The sequence below is a fragment of the Mytilus edulis genome, chromosome 4 (assembly GCF_963676685.1).
Source record: "Mytilus edulis chromosome 4, xbMytEdul2.2, whole genome shotgun sequence".
In the NCBI taxonomy this organism is placed as follows: domain Eukaryota; kingdom Metazoa; phylum Mollusca; class Bivalvia; order Mytilida; family Mytilidae; genus Mytilus; species Mytilus edulis.
This window is the reverse complement of record NC_092347.1, coordinates 13,330,558-13,351,358: the sequence shown is the minus strand read 5'-3', so window position 1 is coordinate 13,351,358 and position 20,801 is coordinate 13,330,558. Positions and strand designations below refer to the sequence as shown.

Here is a 20,801-nt window from a genome sequence, read left to right as displayed (position 1 = left end):
CTTATACCGACTCTAACTAAAGCTTTATGTCTTATTATCAATTTATACACTATTATAGAGGACTAAAAGTACCAAATAGCAACAAATTAAACCACAGTATAAACATTCGGCATTTTTTGTGGAAACAACTATTCACTGGAATCAAGTACCAGATAAAGTGGTGAATGCAGGTTCTGTAGAGGCAACACCCATAACAACGGCGCTCTTCTCCACCGTGTATAAAAGCCTAAAGGATTCTACATGTACCACTAGTACAGATACAGATACAGATCTGATATAGCAGCGAGTATATGACGTATATTATGTCCCGATATCATGTCTTTGATTTGATTTTAATTTAGAATCCATAATGTCTGCATAAATCGTTTCCATACATTTTGTTTAAAGGTTTTAGTTTTATCCGAAATACTTTGCTGTCCTCAAAGCACCTGTTAAAAGTTTTCGCGCAAAAATGCATTTAAAGATTTCGACGGATTTGTCCGAAGAAATTTTAACCAATCAGATTTTGTCTATTTCCCGCCGTATTTTGCCGACAGGAAGCCGAATCGGTCATGGTGTCTTCCGGTGAAACCAACATTGGAAGTAAAAATCATTTATTGTTGAACCTTTGTAGTACCAATAAGTTTAAAACCAACTGTGACAGCCACTTTACAATTGTTTCAGTTTCACACAACACATGATTGTTGAACAAGCCAGATTTGTAACGAATTATTACCCTTTTTGTGATGCATTTGTTGCACAGTTTCACCATTTTTACAATTTTCAGTATATTATGATACTTTGCATGCCTTTTTTTCCTGTTGATGCTTTCAGATAAAGTTGAGATGTTTAAGTATGTTGAAACTGTACTGTCAGGACACCCAAAAGAATAGAAAATTGGTATCTAAATTGTTATTAGAAAAGATTTGTTGTCCTTTTTAAATTTCAAGTGCACATGTTTGTTGTGATTCCTTTCTGTTAATGTTATCTCAATATATGTCTTGAGAGGAAACAAAAAGTGTTTAGGTTGTTTCTTCAAGTCGTCATCTTAAACATTTAATATTCATGAGTAGAATGCATGAACAGTTGTCTTTAAAATGTACTGTCGCGGAATTATTTCAAATATTTCATACAATTTAATAGCTCAACAACAAAATGAAGGATTCATCATTTAGGCCTGTTGAGGTCATACTGATCAAACTCTGTAGAAGTGTTGAATCTTGCGCTATGGTCTAAATGGACCAATAATGATACAATATATCTGATGATGTGTTATTTAATTGACATGAATCTTTTTATGACAATAATTGCAACAAAAACTGGTTTTTGATATCATATTGATTCAGTCTGGTACAGCTTTGTTGTTTAAAACCTGTATTTTGTATATAGATATGTGTGTTAATGTTGTGTTTTGAAGTATTATGTACATTTTACTTGCAAAATTCACTGGCAGACAAGTTTACAGTGAAATGACTTGGAATTCAACATTTGACACTATGGCCTACAATGTACATGTATATAGACTGTATTTCAGAGTATGAATGGAAAACACATTCTTTTAACTAGTAGAAATTCCCAACATAACATGGTTATGGTTCATCATAACAAATGGACTAATATGGCCATATTTTCACTTCAAAAACTACTCTGTGTACAGACTTAACTGTACAGTTTGAAAGTTTTAAGGCCTGGCATCCTCTATATATTTAAAAGTTAAAATTATTTTGCATATCAGAAAGATGAAATCTTCTTTTGATTATGATGGGCATTTTTTTTCTTTCCATATTTGTCCATTTGTTATGATGAACCTTAATAGTAATATAAGATTTTGAAAGAAAGTTGTTTACAAAAGAGTAGGTTCGAAAAGGCTACAAAATGGCCCTTTTTATAGTTATAACTCATGGAATTTTATAAATGACGTCAGAAATAGCACTTATTTTGATTTTTCATGAATCTTGAAGGAAAACAGGTAAATTCCATTGATTATTACAACAAAAAACAGAGTCTATGTGTTGACAAGAAAGATCTTTGTTTATTATGCCACTACATATATCTGACTTGAATATGTAGTTTGTTGAAGCCTGCGCTCTATGTTTCCTAGGTCTGATTTGATTGAAATTAACAAGATTGTCAGATTTAGCAAAAATCTTTACTCTTTACCCATTTTTTTTATGTAATAAGATATAAAGTTAACAAAATAAAACTATTTAACTATCTCACATGTATTTTCATTAACTTTAAACATTTTCTATTTTGCAGAGCTCCAGATAAGAATTCACAAATTGGGGTTTTTACCCGTCATTTTCTTATGTGATTGTGTGATAAAGTTTTTTAATTGCATTATCAATTCCAATTCACCCCTCAAGCAAATATCAAATTGGGGTTTTCACCACCAAGCTCCATAATGTATTGGGTTTTTTCATCAACACAATATTGAATATTTAGGCAATATGAACCCCAGATGTTTTTCCATCTTAAATATGTTTCTTTCTTTGTATATATATATGTACTAGCTGTTTTATTTGGTTTATTCACTGACGAGCAATTTTTCGTTTAATTTGAGTCCCGTTTCAAACGTTCTGCCAGTTTTGTATTTTTCACAACTGATTACACTGTGAAATCACTCAACTATAGAAACTAAAATTATACTTGAAATTTTTTGTTTAATTCAATTTACATAAATCTGGGTTAAGTTGTCCCTTATTTATAGAACTTTTGGTTTCCAATGCTTTCCAACTACATATTATGTCATAATTGATTTGGCCTTTCACTTTTTCTAACTGATTTCGTTTTTGATGAAACCCAGTGTTTAGTAGCATTGTTCTCGTTAAGGTACGCAAACAAGCTCGTTCGTTCGATGGACACTTCCTAATAACACTAGCTGAGTCTTGTTATCATTTTAACTTTCCCTTAGCTATTCAAAAGAAGCTGAACACATGATTTTATTTAATATTTTTACCGGACATTAACTTTCGTTTTAATTCATTGCATGTAATGATAAATCCTGAGCAATTCGAAAAATATATGACAACATGACACACGCTAATTGGATAAACGCTGAGAAGATCGAAGTGTTTTCATAAACACGTGTATCTTTCGAGCAACAGAAAATTCCAACAGGGACCCATTTCAGCTACTTGATGCAGGGCTCTATTTTTAGAACGAAAGGACATTTCCAATTATAAATATTAAAAAAAAAAGATTTACGCGACGACTGTAAACAGATAAGGGTAAATAACGCAAACGAGAGCGATTAAAAGCGTTGAGAACTCATGGCTTTGGCATATAATTAGGTTTTCCTTTGAATTAATTGGGTTATTGAACCCTGAAATAGGCAATTGCATTGGGTTTTTCATTAATTGTATTGCGTCATATGGCCTTTCCCAATTTGCTTCTTTAAAATTTGACATTTTCCTGATAATATAAAATTTATAGAACAGTTTAACTTAAGGTACAGCAGCAGACTTGCGTTTCATACTTCATCCTACAAAAGATAACACCTTTTTAAAGTTTTTTCATTTGGAAGGCTATCACTCTAAAATGACATCAAACATGTAAAAAATAACTTGTTCTCATTGTAATTGGGTACATTTGTACAGTTCATACTAATATTTCTTTTCTCTATCTTTGTTCTCTGAGGTTTTAGGTCTGTAGAATTTGATCAATCTATGATTACAACAAACATGTACATCCTATTAGGATATAAAAAAATGTTTACGGTTAACTGAACTTTTGAGTGCTGACCTTAAGTCATTTAACTCCCGTAATGTGAAAAATTAACTGAAGTCGTGTCAAATGCAAAGTGAGAGTTGTTAATAAAATAAACTGTCATTGAGTGTTACAAAATAAACACTTTGCCACTTTTTTTATACGCCCGTTTACGGGACAAATTATGGTATACATGTACCTTTGTCTTTCCTTTGTCCACATGTCGGACATTAACTCAAAAACCCTTTAACCAATTTACATGAAACTGGTGAATTGTTTATATCAATTAACGTGAGCTCCCTTTTGTTTTTTATAAATTTTCGTTTTACATATCCGAGTTCTGGGGTTTTATTCATTTAAAAGGGGTGATTTCCCAGTTTTCATAAAATAACTAGAAAAAGCTTCAGCAGTTCTCATGAAACTTTGGTGAATAGTTTATATCTATTGACATAAGCTCCTTAGTTTTCTATAAATTTTAGATTTTTCAAGTTGTTGAGTTCTGGGGTCTTATTCATTAAAAATGGGGAGATTTTCCAGTTTTTGGACTTTACCTCAAAAATGCTTTTAGCAGTTCTCATTAAACTTTGGTGAATAGTTTATATCTATTGATGTGAGCTCCCTATCAATTTTCATGAATTTTAATTTGCCATTGAGTAGTGATTGAAATTTATTCATCAAAAACGTGATGGGCGTATCATGCGCTCATGGTGCAGCTGTTTATTAAGCTTGTTGAGAGAATGAGACAGATTGGCCCTGTTGTTGTTTATGTATAAGTTGAACGTTTATAGTTTGAGAAGCATCTGTGGCGTAGCTAAGTTGCGAGTGTTTTACTTTACTTGTGTTGCAGTCAAGCCAAGTTTTGACAGCTATATTTAATGCATGAGAGGAATGGTTGCTTGGCTGTACTATTGTATAATTATTTGTAATTACTCTATCTGTTACATCAAATAATGTATTATATTTTGTAGGATGAAGTATGGACAGTGAGTCTGCTGCGGTACCTAACCATCAAGCAAAATCTCCTTCCTCTCCTAAAAAAAATCCAACCATGAATGGAACCTCACAAGCCCCGTCAGGCTTCCGCCATATTCTACCACAAATTCCAACGATGAATAGGAACCCTAAAATTGCTCAAAGTAAAGCTAGTGCTAAGAAGGAAGTAGGTAGTCCACCAGGAAATGTCGGTGCTAAGTTGGTTGTAGAAGATGCTAGCAAGGTTGTTACAATGGATGTAGATTTAAAACAGGAACCATCAGAAGAATTGAAGCAAGAAGGTTAGTAGATTTGATTAGAGCTATTATAATATTTTGTGTAGATCAATTGTTTAAAGGCCATGCTTGCAATTTTTGATTAACATGAAATATTATGATAGCTTTAATAACTTGTGAAACTTCTTAAGGAAAAACTTGACATAACTTCTATGTCAAATTGTAAATCTGAAGTGATTAGTTATAGTTTTTGTAATCTTTATATTGACTTTTATTTAATTGTCTCATTTGAACATGCAGGTAAGCACTTTAAATTGCATCTTACCTTTTTGAAAAGGACAAAAAATGAACAGCCGGAAAATTTGAATTTTTTACTTCACAAAAATAACTTGCTATACAATACCCTTTTTGTGTCAACTTCCTTCATGAGCTAGGAAATTTTTTGTTAGTAAATATATACATTGTGTTTCTTGTCATTTTAGGTGTGCCAAAAGAAAATGAAGAGTTGGTAGAAAATGAAAAGTCAAAAGAATCTGACAAATCTCCACCAACGAGTGCAGTATCTACCTTAGATCCAGATAAAAAATCAGAAGAAAAGTCTGATAACAATCAAGAACAAAAATCACAAAAGAAGTTAAAGTCATTATCAGAAAAATCAGAGCTTAAAGCTTCAAAATCTCCTGAAAAGTCTGAACAGAGGGCACAGAAGTCACCAGAAAAGAAAGGAGGAAGTTACAAAAATATTTTTGATGACAAAGTTGTTGAAGGTAAAAGACAACGCAAACCTAAAGTTATCAGTGATGATTTGACTGGGTCACCTAAAACAGCTGTGAAAACACCAGAGGTTAAAATAAAAAAACGAGAATCTTTAACAGTAGTAGAGGAGGAAAAACCAGTAGAATGGTTGGTTGGTGATTGTCTTTGGGGGAAAGTTGCAGGACATCCATGGTGGCCATGTATGGTATCCTTTGATCCACACACTGGTATATATACAAAAATGCAAGGTAATAAGATATTAATCACATTCATATTTGATAAACTATAATAGCAAGGTGTCAGTAGACCAAGTGAAATTGGAACATATGTATACTTTTGTTTAGAGACATATATGTTTAGAATAGAATTAAAAGGGATATGAGCTTCAGGATTTTTTTGGTTTCAAACATGTAGAGAACTTGAGTTTTGAAATAATATTTCACTTTATCTAGATATTTTTTTTTCAATTTTTCAAAATAAAACTTTGCTGATGTATTATTGGCTTACAAATCAATAATTCATTTCATTTGAATCCATATTAATGCGAACGTAAATTAAACTTTAAATAGGGATAGGTAATGCATAGGCTAAGCATTCTTAGTTCTAAAAACAAATCTTATTAAAATTGATCATACATGTTTACAGATTAATTGTATACTTTTGTTTTATAGGGAAATCGAGGATGTATCACATGCAATATTTTGGTGATGAATGTGAAAGAGGATGGGTTTATAGCTCTTCAGTGATGGAGTTTAAAGGGAAGAAAGATTATGATGAACATGTAAAACAAGCATTTGATAATGCAAAAAAGTCTGATCGTCCTAGACTAGAAAAATTATATAAAACTTACCCTGGTAGATTAAAAGCCTGGAATATAGCAATACTGGAAGCTGAGTCAGCATTGCCGTTGTCAAGAAATGAACGTAAACAAAAATATATATTTGACTATGAACAACCGAAACCTGTTGATGTAGCCCCTGTTGCTACAGAAGTGACCCCACTAAATGGAGATGTTGAATCAAGTTCTGAACAAAAAAAATCTGATAAAAGTAAAAAGAGAACGTCATTACCTGTTAAAGAAAAAACTAAAGATTCTAAAGTACAAAAAAGAAAGTTAAGTTTAGATGTAGACTCTCCTAATATTCCAAAAGCAAAAAAGATAAAAGTATCTAAAGAGGAAACACCAGTAAAATCAGAGACACCAAAAGTTCAACAAATTGAAGGATGTTTTGAAGTATTTTGTCAGAAGAATAAAGATACAATGATGGAAGAGCATCCCGGTTTTACAGAAGAAATGCTCGCAGACTTAATGAAACAACAATGGTGCATGATGAGTCAGAAACAAAAGGCTCGATACAAATCAAAGTTTGCCTCTGATGAGCCAGGTAAGTAACTTATGTTGTTTTTGACATGCCTGTTAGATTACCTAGTTGGCAATGGACAACTTTTTTTTTTCATGTTCTTACAAAAAGCTGTCAGGCACTATGATATGGCCTTGTTTAAATGATAAATTGTTCCTTTGGAGAGTTGTGGTTCCTGGTCAATGTCCTGTTATTATGCGGTAAATAATGTTAATTTCTAGATTAAGCTGAATAACACAAGTATGCTTGAAATCAATTAATTTTGAGCACAAATGCTTAAATCTGCTTAACACTGGAATTTTTCAGGTAGTCATTTCTGATACTGACAGGTAGTCATTTCTGATACTGAGTTGCTATTCCTAACGAGAGAAATTAATTTTCATGTTTATCTGTCTGTATAATATAATGCCACAATTAAAAATGATAAAAAGAAATGTTTCCTTAGTCACAGATGCCTACAACTCCCTATATACATGTATGGAGGAGATTTAAACCTAGCTAATTGTAGCATGGTGTTAGTAAACAAGTCATAATTAAGGATGGTCTGACTTGTCTACTTGAGAGTGTTACAAATGTCTGAATGAAGATTGCATATTTTCATATATTATAATTTGGATTCATTCCATACAACAAATTATGTCTTGAAGCTTTTTTTTCTGATATATGAACACTTTTACTATTGTCCCTACATGTATGTTTTTTTATTGAACAGGAGCAAAAAAGAAGCGTATGAGTAAACCTACAGCAAAAAAAGTTGAGTTAGAAGAAATGGAAGAAGTTGTACCGGAAGAGGAAGAGGTTTCTAAGAAAAAGAAATCTTCACAAAAGGTGAATACTGATTAGTTTTTGGTGTAGGGTCATACTGCAGTCAGGTGAACAATGAATGTCCGTTAGGCAATTTATTGATGCTTTATGCATAATATTCCAATACAATAAATTGACCAAATACTGTGTATGTGTTTTACCATGTATGTGTTTAACCATATCTATCAAGAAACCTATGTTGTGAACAACTTAACAAATCGCAAAAAAGTAGTGCATGAAATACAAATCTATCTCACTAAAAGTTATAGACAAAGGGAGATTACTCAATAAAAATATTGTCTAATAATGCAATGTTTAATTATAATGATTATAGCTCTTTGGATGTAATTGATTAGAACATCAATCAGGTAAGGTAATATACTCAACCAAATGCTTAAGATGGAATATGTGACATTTGAGAAATAAAATCTTTATCTTACTTACCATTTGGCTGTATTAAATTTTGGAAGAGAGAGTTCTGTGTACTCCACTGTTAAAAAAAAGTAAAAAAATCATTCTAAATGTTTGTTTTAGTCAACAGAACCAGAGGAGCAGGAAAAACCAGAGAAAGTTCCTAAAGTAAAACGTTCAAAATCTGTAAAAGAATCAAAGCCTGTTGTTAGTGATCAGGTACCACCTTTATTTGTAGTTGAATCTGTTATTTGTCTAGGTTTCAAGGCCCAACTGTATTATAAATAATCAGGACATACTGTCATGGGGACAAAGACTCTTGCATGTATTGTATTCAAAACTATCTATATACTTAAAAAAAAAGAAAAAAAGAAAAGCATTATTAGACATAAATAGAATAGAGAATAGACAGAGACAAAAAAATGTAGAGCAGAACACGGTCTAAGGCTATATATTGGTCTTCGAAGCAGCTTAATACTTTGCATCTGGAGGTGGGCTTCAGATTGCCCTTTATTAATAATGTATAGTAGATCAGCAAAATGGATGTCACACTAAACTCTGAAACACATATGAAAATAAATTTAAAATGTCAGATGTAAGAATATGTATCGAACAGAAAAAAACTTAGTAAAATAATTATCAACTGTATGAATAAGGAGTGCTGAAAAGAGCTGCAGTATAAATAAACTTTAACAATGTGGACTTCTATCAGGCAAAGAATAATCATGATCACAATATGTTTATTAAGAAAGAAAACAATTTTACATTGCTGAGTTTCATCCATATCAATACAACAGACCATCTTTCTTTACAATATATGTATTCTTACACTGAATATTTTAGGTTGAGCCAATGGAAACAGAAGAAACTGTTGTACCAAATGAAGAAGATCAGGTAATTTTTCGCATTTATTTATATGGCAGTTTGACATCTACATTATCCTATAACTTCTTGGTTTTTAATCTTTGATCTTAACTGTAGATGCCAACATACAAACATAAATATGACCTTCCAAGAAAAAGTGGTAAATGTAGTTCATGGCATACAAGTCTAAATAGTTAGGAGACTGATTTATATAAGATTTTCCAAACTTGTTTCTGAATTCCATATTTGAACTTCATGTAACATTGTAATATTTTATTCTGGTAATTTTTTCATTTAAGGAATGACTGTTATATTTTTTCTGTCTATGAAGAAATAACATAAAAAATGTGGTGCACACTGAATAAAGCGCGTATTCAATAATAATAACAAAACTGTCTTTAAAGTTACATCATTAGCAAATTTAAGCTATGCATTGGATAATAATATTGAGAATAGAAATGGGGAATGTGTCAAAGAGACAACAACCCGCCCAAATAAAAAACAACAGCAGAGGGTCACCAACAGGTCTTCAATGTAGCGAGAAATTCCCGCACCCGGAGGCGTCCTTCAGCTGGCCCGTAAACAAATATATACTAGTCCAGTGATAATGAACGCCATACTAATTTCCAAATTGAACACAAAAACTAAAATTAAAATAATACAAGACTAACAAAGGCCAGAGGCTCCTGACTTGGGACAGGCGCAAAAATGCGGCGGGGTTAAACATGTTTGTGAGATCTCAACCCTCCCCCTATACCTCTAACCAATGTAGTAAAGTAAACTCATAACAATACGCACATTAAAATTCAGTACAAGAGAAATCCGAGTCTGATGTCAGAAGATGTAACCAAAGAAAATAAACAAAATGACAATAATACATAAATAACAACAGACTACTAGCAGTTAACTGACATGCCAGCTCCAGACTTCAACTAAACTGACTGAAAGATTATGATTTCATCATATGAACATCAGGCACAATCCTTCCCGTTAGGGGTTTAGTATCATACCATCATAACATATATGAGAAGAACATAACCCGTGTCATGCCAACAACTGTTTTTAGAATACATGTGTTTAGTTCCGATGCAAAGACCTTATCAGTGACTCAATATTAACGCCAAAATATGCAATCTTTAATGACTTGACAACAGTATCGTAATTATATCCCTTCTTAATAAGTCTATTCAAAGGTTTTGTAAGTTTCTGAGGTGAATACTGACACCTTTGTGCTTTATAAAGAATATTACCATAAAGAATTGGATGTGAAATACCTGAACGTATTAAAAGTCTGCATGTTGAGCTATATTTACGAATAATGTCTTTATACCGATGATAAAATTTAGTAAATGTTTTGACTAGTTTGTGATATCGAAAACTCTGGTGTAATAATTTTTCAGTAATACATAAATTTCTCTCGTTAAAATCTAAAACATTGTTACATACACGAGCGAATTGTACAAGTTGAGATATATAAACACCGTAAGATGGTGACAAGGGAACGTCACCATCTAAAAACGGATAATTAACGATAGGAAATGAAAAATCATCCCTTTTATCATAAATTTTAGTATTCAGCTTTCCATTAGTGATATAGATATCAAGATTGAGAAAAGGGCAGTGGTCATTGTTAGTATTAGCTTTATTTAAAGTAAGTTCAACAGGATAAATTTCATTAATATACATACTGAAGTCGTCATTATTGAGAGCTAAAATATCATCCAAATATCTAAAAGTATTATTAAATTTGTTTATCAGATGTTGTTTCGATGGGTCTTTGCTTATTTTTGTCATAAATTGTAACTCATGACAATACAAAAACAGGTCCGCAATAAGTGGTGCACAGTTAGTCCCCATTGGAATTCCGATCATCTGACGATATATGGAATCCCCAAAGCGAACAAAAATGTTATCTAGTAAAAATTCAAGGGCATATATAGTATCAAAGCATGTCCAATTAACATAGTTTTTTTGTTTATTGCTACTAAAAAATGACTGAAAAGAGTTTGAACATATATATTCACATTCTGATTTTTTGAATGCCCATTTAATTAGGTGTGTGAATTTTTTCTTAATGAGAATGTGAGGCAATGTGGTATACAGGGTAGAAAAATCAAAACTTTGAACAGATTCAAAATCACCAATATAAGCATTCAATTTATCAAGTACTTCCAACGAGTTCTTGACACTCCAAAAGTAATTTATTCCACTATTTTTGAAGGCCTTATTTGAACAATTTATTATCAGGTTTTTAATTGTACCAAGTGTGCTGGTAAGAAGAATAGACAATTTAGTAGTTGAACAATGACTTGAAGACGAAATAAATCTATATTTGTAAGGGGTTTTGTGTAGCTTCGGAAGCCAATACATAGTTGGGACTTTCATTGTATTTGGCTCTGCTTGTAAAGCGGTGCCTAAAAGTTTATGTTTGTTACAGATTTCGTTTTCTGAAAATGGAGTCAGTTGGAATGTTGGTGAAATGGTGATTTCCTTTTTCAGAACCTCAATGTAAAATTTACGTCAAACAATAATAATATTATTAGCAGCTTTATCTGCCGGGACAAAAACAAATTCCTTGGCTAGTTCTTTTAGTTTATGTTTGATACGAGAAATAGGTTTATTGTTGTAATTGTTTATAGTAAAATGTTCTTTAAAATGTTGAATACGTATATCAACTATCTTCATTACTGAATTAAAAAAAGAGTCCAAAGATTTTTTGTCAGCTTTTTCCTGTTTTATCCATTTCATACAGTAAGTATGGAGTGAGTCGTGGATGATATTCCAATTAATAATTGACGGGGGACGATATTTAGGTCCTTTTCTGAGGAATGATTTTAACTCTCGGTCTTGAACGATGTTAAGATCTCCTGTTATAACATGGGAAATGGGGCCATAAATATATTCGGAATTACTGCAATTACATGAAGTAGGTGTATTTTCACTGATATTAACATCTTTACACAATTGACTATAATTAAACACAAATTTCCGGGTAGATTTCTTGTAAATATAACAAATAAGAGGTAGCTCAGTATTGTCAAAATATCCAGGAATTTGTTCTATAACAGAATGGTCGTTAAATATACCGGCAATATTTACAAAATCAAAGCCTTTACTGACATACTTAATTTTAATAAAATGTTTTTTATGATCTTCAGGGCGATCAATTTTGGGAAATAATTTAGAATAACTTTTTGGATAAAACCATTATGCTTTGGAAGCTTGAACTAATTATTTGAAAGTCATGTAATTGGTAAAAACCATATAAGACATGTTAGATAAGTTATTTATATGGGAGAAAATGAAATTAATAATCTTGTATGTTGATAAATAATTCAGTGTAACCATTCTTTTTAACATTCTAGGATAATTCAAAGAGTGCTGCTCCTAAACCTACAGGTCTTGAAAATGAAGAACCTGAGTTTGAGATTTTAAAATTAGCCTCTTCTGGTCCTCAAAAAGCAGAAAAGATCTGTCAGATATGTGAGAAAGATGGAGATTTGTTAGACTGTACTGGTCCTTGTTTGGGCACTTTCCATGCTAATTGTCTTGGTCTCAAAGATACAGCAGCTGAGAACTTTAAATGTGATGAATGTACAACAGGTACTGTATTCCAAATAATTTACTCATATTGCATTATACAAAATGATCGATTTATTTAAATTTGTGTGTACCAATGTTAAGGAAACATAATACATGTATATTCATGGATGTTTGATTCCAATGGTTTGCAAAAGTATGCATACAAGCTTATAAAAAATTTGTAATTTGTTAACAATATTAATTTGTGATTCACTTTTACCTATCAATTCATGATATTGGTAACTCTCAAATAATGATTCCCCAGTATGCAGTTATTCTGACATCACATTGATCAATTATTTTAAATGTATTTGATATTTAAGAAATTTGGAACAAATTTGTACATGAATATTATGAGATGTAGTAAATTGTCAATGAGACAAATATCCACTAGGGATCAAATGAAGTGAATTTAAGCAACCATGGGTCACCTTATGGTCTTCAACAATGAGCATCACCAATACTCTATAATAAGCTATAAAAGGACAGTTATGACAATATACAATGTGTTAAACAACTCATATGAAAAAAAAACCAGCCTTATTGTGTTATAAAACAGTAAATGGAAAACAAAATGACAAACCGCAATCATCTTCAAACACAGAATGGAAGTACCTTAATATTACTAATCACATTTATTTAATATCCAATTCATAACTTATGTTTCATTTAAGGAATCTGCTATTTATGTTATGAGAATACAAATATGCTTGTTACTGAAAGGGGTTGTAATTAATTTACATGTATATTTTTCTGTATTCTGACTACAAGGGGAAAATTCACTCCATTAATTTTCAAAAACATGCATGTTAAAATGATCAACTTTGAAGACCAAATGAAAATTGTTTTTCTTTGTTTTTGCAGGAAATCACACTTGTTTTAAGTGTAAGAAAGCTGACACAAACACCAGGAAGTGTGGTGTTGTACAATGTGGAAAATTTTACCATGAGGACTGTGTTAAATCCCTTCAGTATGCTAAATGTGAGAATAAAAACTTTACCTGTCCACTTCATGCCTGTGAAAGTTGTTGTGCTGAACAAACTAAGAAAGACAAGTCATCGAAAGGTTTGAACACTTTTTCTTACAATCATTTTATAAGAATGTGTGAGGCAATAAAATTATACATAACCAGTAAAAATGCAATACATCTTCAACCTTTTTTTTCCCCAAAGTACCAATAACTGGGAATTTACAATCAGATACACATAAAAAGTTAATGAAGAACGATTTATTGCAAATCCAGTGACAAATATTATATGCAAATTCAGTTATTATTGTTTTGTGATCTTGAACCCTATTTTGTACTTGAGCAATTAAATGAGTACGACTTTCAGTTTTCTAGCTTGTAAGGTAACTGAAGCCAGGAAAACGGTAAATACCAATTTCATATTTAGACATCAGGACATCAGTCGAGCATTTTATCTGGAGATCTCTTAAATTAAAAGAAGTAAGAATGTTGCAGCTTGACTGTTATTAGAATAAAAGATTATATGTTATTTTTCAGGTGCAAGATTATTGCGGTGTGTGAGATGTCCCACAGCATACCATGTTGGAGAGTTCTGTATAGGAGCTGGAAGTCTTAATTTGCCTGGTTATAATATTGTTTGTCCTAAACATTTCAAACCATCAAAGTCAAATAAGGCTGTACATAGTCATGTAAATGTGTCCTGGTGTTTCTCTTGTAACAATGGTAAGTCTGATAACCTAAAAAGCAACCAGCATTTATAGTCACATATATTTCCTAGGCTTAACAAACATCCAGGTCTTTCATTAGTTACACCTTCAATAAGGCTTATTTAAATACCAAAACAATGATGTGTACATATGAACAGTCAGTATAGCATGTGCTGATATTTATCGTGTAGCTGTAATAAATTTAAATGCCTACAAAACCAACAAGAGCTAGTTATAGATTTTCTTTTGGTTTTAAAGCCTTTAAAGTTGTACTGTTCAGGGCTCACACTACTTCAGAATTATAGGGAGAAGTGACTTCTCTTTTTGAAACTGATAGGGAGAAGTGGTGAGATTTGAAAGAGAAGTGCTCATTCGCGCGGTGCGCTACAATGTTTGGATTTTACAATAGTATAAAGGGCCGTGTGTAAATAATGTTCTTTTTATGTTGTTCAATTCATATGAGTAAAAAATTACAATTAAAGTAACATTTGAAATTAAAAGTTGTTTAAGTTTTACTAAGGTTCTTGTGAGAAACTAACCAACTAAATATCTAGCACTAAAAAAAAATAATTTTAAAAAATGTAAAGAAATTATAATATATCAATTACAATTTAATTAAAAATTATCTTGTGTATGAAATTCAGTGTTTCTCATAAAAAAATATAAAAGTTATTAAGCTGGGCCATAATATATTGATATTAGTAGAATAGTCTCAGAGTTAAGCAACTTTAATCAATAGTTTGAAACAATCTATAAAAAATATAGGGAATTATATACACCAATCAATTAGATGTAACCAAAAGTCTCTTAATGCGTGTGGAATGCGTAATTTTTCCCTTTGGGATCAATATTCTTCTGTTAGCTGTTCCATCCGTGCGTCCGTAGTAATTATTGTAAAAGTACGGATTTCGGTCATAGCTGGTCCGGTTCAGATCCGTAGTTTAGAAATCGGTCAATGGCGGACGAATGCAAGAAAATTTACAAAAATAAACGATGTTTGACAAGTTATTTGGAAAGGAACATGACGGTTTTAATGCAATAAATGGATTAAACATTTACTGGAGGCAACTTTTATCACGTTTAAATGAAGTAACAAACTTATTTTGCCGCCGAAATTAAGGTTGATGTACGTTTTCGAGTAACAAGCACCGGGACTTGCGGAAAAAATTATGCACGAAGTGATAAAAAGTTGTATTTTTATCAAATAACCTGCTACACACTGCGAAGACAATGCTTCAACCTCTTTTCTAAAGATAATGAATCGTTTATGTCTGAATTTCTTTAATTATCAGTAAAAAATTGATGTTTCATCAACTTTGGTGAAAATTGAAAATGTCCGATGACGCAAGCGACTGAAAGCGACTGTCGTCAAGAACAGGGCGACTTGTTTTCGCTTTTGGAGGTCGGGGAAAGCGAAGTGACGGTCGGGAAGGCGACTTCTTCGCCCAAGTCGCCTGGTAGCGTGAGCCCTGACTGTTTAGGTTGAAGATTTCACCATTAAGCTTGATAAAGCCATGTAAAGGTGTCCTAGTTTTTTCTCAGAAAACAAAGTTCCACTGGTCTAAGCACACTGGTTAATTACCCTTTATAAGTATTTTATATCTTCTATCATGACTTTTGGTATATTAATTATACTAAATTGATTTTACATGTACTGGTCCTGTACCATCTACCAATTAAAGTTTAATATCAGAATGGGATAATTCCTATAAATATTTTGTATGGCTCATTTCTGTCATTTCACAGGTGGATCATTAATATGCTGTGAGAGTTGCCCAGCAGCTTTCCATGCAGACTGTGTAAAGATTAAGTCAACAGAAGGAAGCTTTTATTGTGCTGAGTGTGCTGCTGGGAAAAGACCGTTATATGGCGATATTGTATGGGTCAAGTTAGGAACATACAGGTATTTAATTTGATTTAATTTAAATGAACTTTCCAAGACTATTCCAAAGGTGTCATAAAACATAAGGAAAAGTGAATTTGATACAAATGCAGTTAATAAATGTTTGAATAGACCACAGATCATGCTGATCCTTATCTATTAAGTTATAAGTAATCAACAATAAACAGAAAATTCGGCATTTTGCAGATAATATAAAACAACCTGAATGTTTTGATAATTTTGAACAATATGATGCAGCTTACAAAGGCTTTCATTTAAAATTTATGGGGTGATGAGCAATTATAGATAACTGAAATTTTATGCATGGCCAAGCAAAATAAAAAAAAAAAGGCTTTGGACTATTCTACAAGCCATATGACTAGCTGTAAATTGGCAATGGTAACCAAGTTCAGTGTTAATTTAAAGGAGACTACATGAGTTCGTTGATGAAAGTATTTCAATTTAATATGCTGTTTTTTACAACATTAAATGTGTCCAATACACCTATTACAGATGGTGGCCATGTCAAGTGTGTCATCCTGCCAATGTTCCACATAATATACAGCACAAAGCTCATGGTGTTGGAGAATTTCCTGTACAGTTTTTTGGTTCTAAAGATTATTATTGGATCCATAAAGGAAGGTATGTAGCAATACAAATATCATTTTTAGACTGGACAGCATTCTTATGCAAAATTATCTCCAAATACACTGCTTCTACACTCGAGTCAAAATACTTTTTCTAAATAAAAGATAAGTTCAAGTTAAATTTTTAATCTTTCTCAGATGAAGAGATTTACTAAAGTCTGTTCGAAGTATGACTTTTTTTCTAATTTCATTTACCATGAAATGCAGATCTTAATTGATTTTCCTATTGCAAAATAATAGTATTCTTAACTCCAACCTTGTTCAATTGAGGTATTACTACATGAAGTTTGTGTTATTCTTGATCATCAAAACACACCTTGTTGACTTTTATTCTGCTTTTCTCATTTTTGCATTTCAACTAGAGATATACATGATATATGGGGAGGATTTGTTGGCTACACAAATTTTTTACACCTTTACTCTATCTTGCAGGTGTTTTGCATTCCAAGAAGGTGACAAAGCCTCAAAAGAAAACACAGCAAATAAGCATTTAGCTAAGATATTTAGCAAAGGTAAACAAATTATTGTTTTATCCAGTTGGAATACAATTGTATATATACTTTTTTGAAGTACCTCGACTATAATGGATTTTTTTTTATAAATTGTGACTTGGATGGAGAGTTGTCTCATTGGAGCTCATACCTTATCTTCTTATTTTTATTTAATTTGATCTTTTTCTTTCCTTTGCTAAGTTACTACTGTAAGTTAAAAATTATTGCATGAATTTCTTATTGCGATTTTATCATTTTGGACTAAAAAGCCTTATTGATAAAAATCCTTTTAAATTCATATTCAAAATTTCTAAATGTGATTTGAAATTATTTCAATTATAATCCTGCCACATGTTTTTCAATAATAAAAACATCCTATAATATCTGAATTTGCAGTAATAAATTATACATATTTGATCAATGGTCACTTTTTGAAAGACAGTAGAACCATTACCAAAATGGGGCATCAATTTTGTTTATGCAGGATGTATAAAGTTGCAGCTATGTCCTATCACAATGGGGAGGTTAAATCGGATGTCTCTTTAAGCAGGAATTGTTTTCCTTTATTTTTGAAAAGTTTCCATCAATTATTATTGTTCTTATTTTTAACAGTTGAGTAAAGAAATAACTGCTGTATGACTTCCGAAGGTGATACAATGCTATTTTAATATAAATATTCATTAAAGGATTTTTATCATGACTAATGCCATGTTAATGTTTTAGGTGTTTATGAAGCAACAGAGGCATTCAAAGTATGGAAGGCAGTGAAAGCCAACAAAGAACAAGTGGAGAAAGAAAGACAAGATCGAAAACCAGCACCGTTTAAATATGTAAAGGTAAGGCTTTTTATGTTCTCCAGCATTATATCTGCACATGACTATTTCTTTACAAGGTGGTATAAAATCTATTTATTGCACCTCTCATACAAAATTTGCCTTACTATAAATTCAGTAGTAAATGTGAATTTTATTTCAGTTGAAACTGAGTTCAGATTACTCTCACTTTTTTCATGATAATGGTGTATATTTCAATATCAGATCTATCAATATTACATTTAGTTCACTTTTGACGATTGAGTTTAATAAATGTACATTCTTATAACAAACCAATTTTTGCAAGCAATTTTTTTTACATGAATCTTCATGATACAAAACTAACTTTAAACACATCTGAAGCTCAAGTTATGTCAAGCTTACTAACCTGCTTTATATCTTTACAGACAAATTTGCCAATAGGCAGCGTGCAGATCTACAAAGCAGACCTGACAGAGATTCCACGGTGTGAGTGTAAACCAGAACAAGATAATCCCTGTAGTTCTGACACAGACTGTCTCAACAGAATGTTAATGTATGAGTGTCATCCAGCTGTCTGTCCAGCCGGAGAGAAATGTCAGAATCAGAGATACCAGAAACGGGAATATCCAGACTCAGAACCTTATAAAGTTCCCGGCAAAGGATGGGGACTAAAAACAAATGTTCCTGTTAAAAAGGTATGGCCTTACCAAATGTCAGAGGCATTATATTAACTTGTTACTTTTTTCATTTGCACACAGATAATGTGTGGGTTCAAAAAGTACAGATGAATTTAATCAAGGATCTTGAATTCTGAAAATCTGTAATAATAATTTCTTCAAAAATACAATTCAATTGTAAATGTACAATTTGTGATGTTAAAGGGGCACTAGCTGCCAAATTCATGTTCACCCATTTGACTCAAATTCTCATATTTTATTTATAACAATGTTAAACATTTCCCCAAACTATCAAAAGTATAAAATAAACAGTTTACAGGACATGGTCTTAATAAGATGTAGTTTTGTTTTGTGTGAATTTTAGCCAGGATGCCATGTAATTAACTATCGAGTTGACCTTTTATGACCATATAAGCGATGTAAACATAAACAAAGATATTAACCCTTTCGCCGACGAGTCCCGGTTTACCGGGATTCACGCTTCAGACAGCTGACGATGAGTCCCGTTTTACCGGGATCGGAATACCTCTTTTATGTTTCCCGCTCAAACAGTGCAAACGTGGGTTATCTTTCTTTGATGGATAACCCGTATGAAAGTGTAAACATGGCGGTTCCGTTTGTTGAAAACCGTGTCAAAATCAGACGAAATTTACGGAATTTACGAGAATTTGAAATGAGGGAACATTTTTTTTGAAAGAATATGGAAGAATTGAAGCCAAACTAGTATACTTTTTTGACATAAAATGTCGTTTTATGTACAAAACAGTTGGAATGGACATCGATCAGTGTGAGGAATTTGTACAGCCTCATAAAAATTTTCAGAATTTTGCCGTTTTGGGTTAAAAAATTACGATTTGGGGTGAAAGAGTCGAATTTTGAGAATTTCACCTTGATAATGACGAAAATTTGAAAATTTTGATATTTTATGAAGAAAAAATTGTCAAAAACATGAACAAAACTGTGAACATGGTCTTAGTGAATAAAATAAATACACAAATAACTATAAACAAGTTTTTATTGACATTTATTATGAATATCTCCAATTTGAGTAATAGTAGCCAGGGACACCATCGTCTCAGAGTAGCTTCTGTCTGGGCAGCAATCGGTGAAAGGGTTAATAGATTAAGCAACTCGTGCAATTGGATTTTTATAGGTCTGTTAAATTTTGTATTATAGATTAAAAATTTATGTTTATCGTCATTTTAACCTTTATAAGTATGTTTTTGTGGATCAAACCAGTCAATCAAATTATTTACCTTTGTTTCACTTTCAATGTTGACATTCTTTTCCTTTAAATAACCATACACTGACAATGCATGCATTGTTCTATCTCTTTCTACAGGGTTAAGTTGGAGTTCACATGAATAAGGATTTAATGAGGTCAAAATATTCACTTGTAAGTGAATAATTCATTATCAATGTTTATTAGCTTAATTTGACAAAATTGAACCATTTTAACTGATAAAAGCATATTGTTATTTCACTATTTCACTTTCATAAATGATTGAACAAAAAAATTATACTTTTGATTTTTTATATATCTAGCTTAACTAGTGCCCCTTTAATGTTTTCGTAGCACTGATACTGACAGGTCATAATTATTAAACATGTATTGTATTCTTCTTTAATAGAAAAAATGCATTAATTATTGTATGAGATTAGGCAATACAAAATGAAAATTATGAAAATTAAAAATGATTTTAATCTATGATCTTGTATACTCTTATTTTCGGCGCAGGATGTTTGCGCTTTTTCATAGGACATTTGCGCTTATTTTTTTTGACACTTGCGCTTCAAATCATAGGACATTTGCGCTTTTGCATTATTTAAGTTCAATTTTTCTTTATGGTTAAAAATAATTCCATAGCACATTTCATAGCACATTGGTATGTGTGTAAAAGTTTATATACACTGAGCTAATAGCAAACGTTCTAAAGACATAAAAACATGTACATTCATCACA

The 20,801-nt window shown here is 31.8% G+C and overlaps 1 protein-coding gene across 3 annotated transcripts in view; it reads left to right on the top strand.

Moving 5' to 3' along the window:
- The first annotated feature begins 511 nt into the window (after positions 1-511).
- Positions 512-20,801, top strand: part of LOC139518998 (histone-lysine N-methyltransferase NSD2-like) — a 28,929-nt gene continuing 8,639 nt past the window's right edge. For 2 of the 3 annotated variants that reach the window (XM_071310709.1, XM_071310711.1), the window contains exons 1-15: positions 512-582; positions 4,656-4,961; positions 5,378-5,899; positions 6,323-7,036; positions 7,725-7,840; positions 8,351-8,446; positions 9,071-9,121; positions 12,457-12,694; positions 13,538-13,738; positions 14,178-14,363; positions 16,094-16,250; positions 16,743-16,871; positions 17,309-17,388; positions 18,091-18,203; positions 18,587-18,856. In XM_071310709.1, the coding sequence (XP_071166810.1) occupies positions 4,664-4,961; positions 5,378-5,899; positions 6,323-7,036; positions 7,725-7,840; positions 8,351-8,446; positions 9,071-9,121; positions 12,457-12,694; positions 13,538-13,738; positions 14,178-14,363; positions 16,094-16,250; positions 16,743-16,871; positions 17,309-17,388; positions 18,091-18,203; positions 18,587-18,856 (3,171 nt within the window). In that variant the 5' untranslated portion in view covers positions 512-582; positions 4,656-4,663. Of the gene's footprint in view, positions 701-4,655; positions 4,962-5,377; positions 5,900-6,322; positions 7,037-7,724; positions 7,841-8,350; positions 8,447-9,070; positions 9,122-12,456; positions 12,695-13,537; positions 13,739-14,177; positions 14,364-16,093; positions 16,251-16,742; positions 16,872-17,308; positions 17,389-18,090; positions 18,204-18,586; positions 18,857-20,801 lie in introns of all 3 variants that reach the window. The other variant, XM_071310710.1, reaches the window with a different exon arrangement.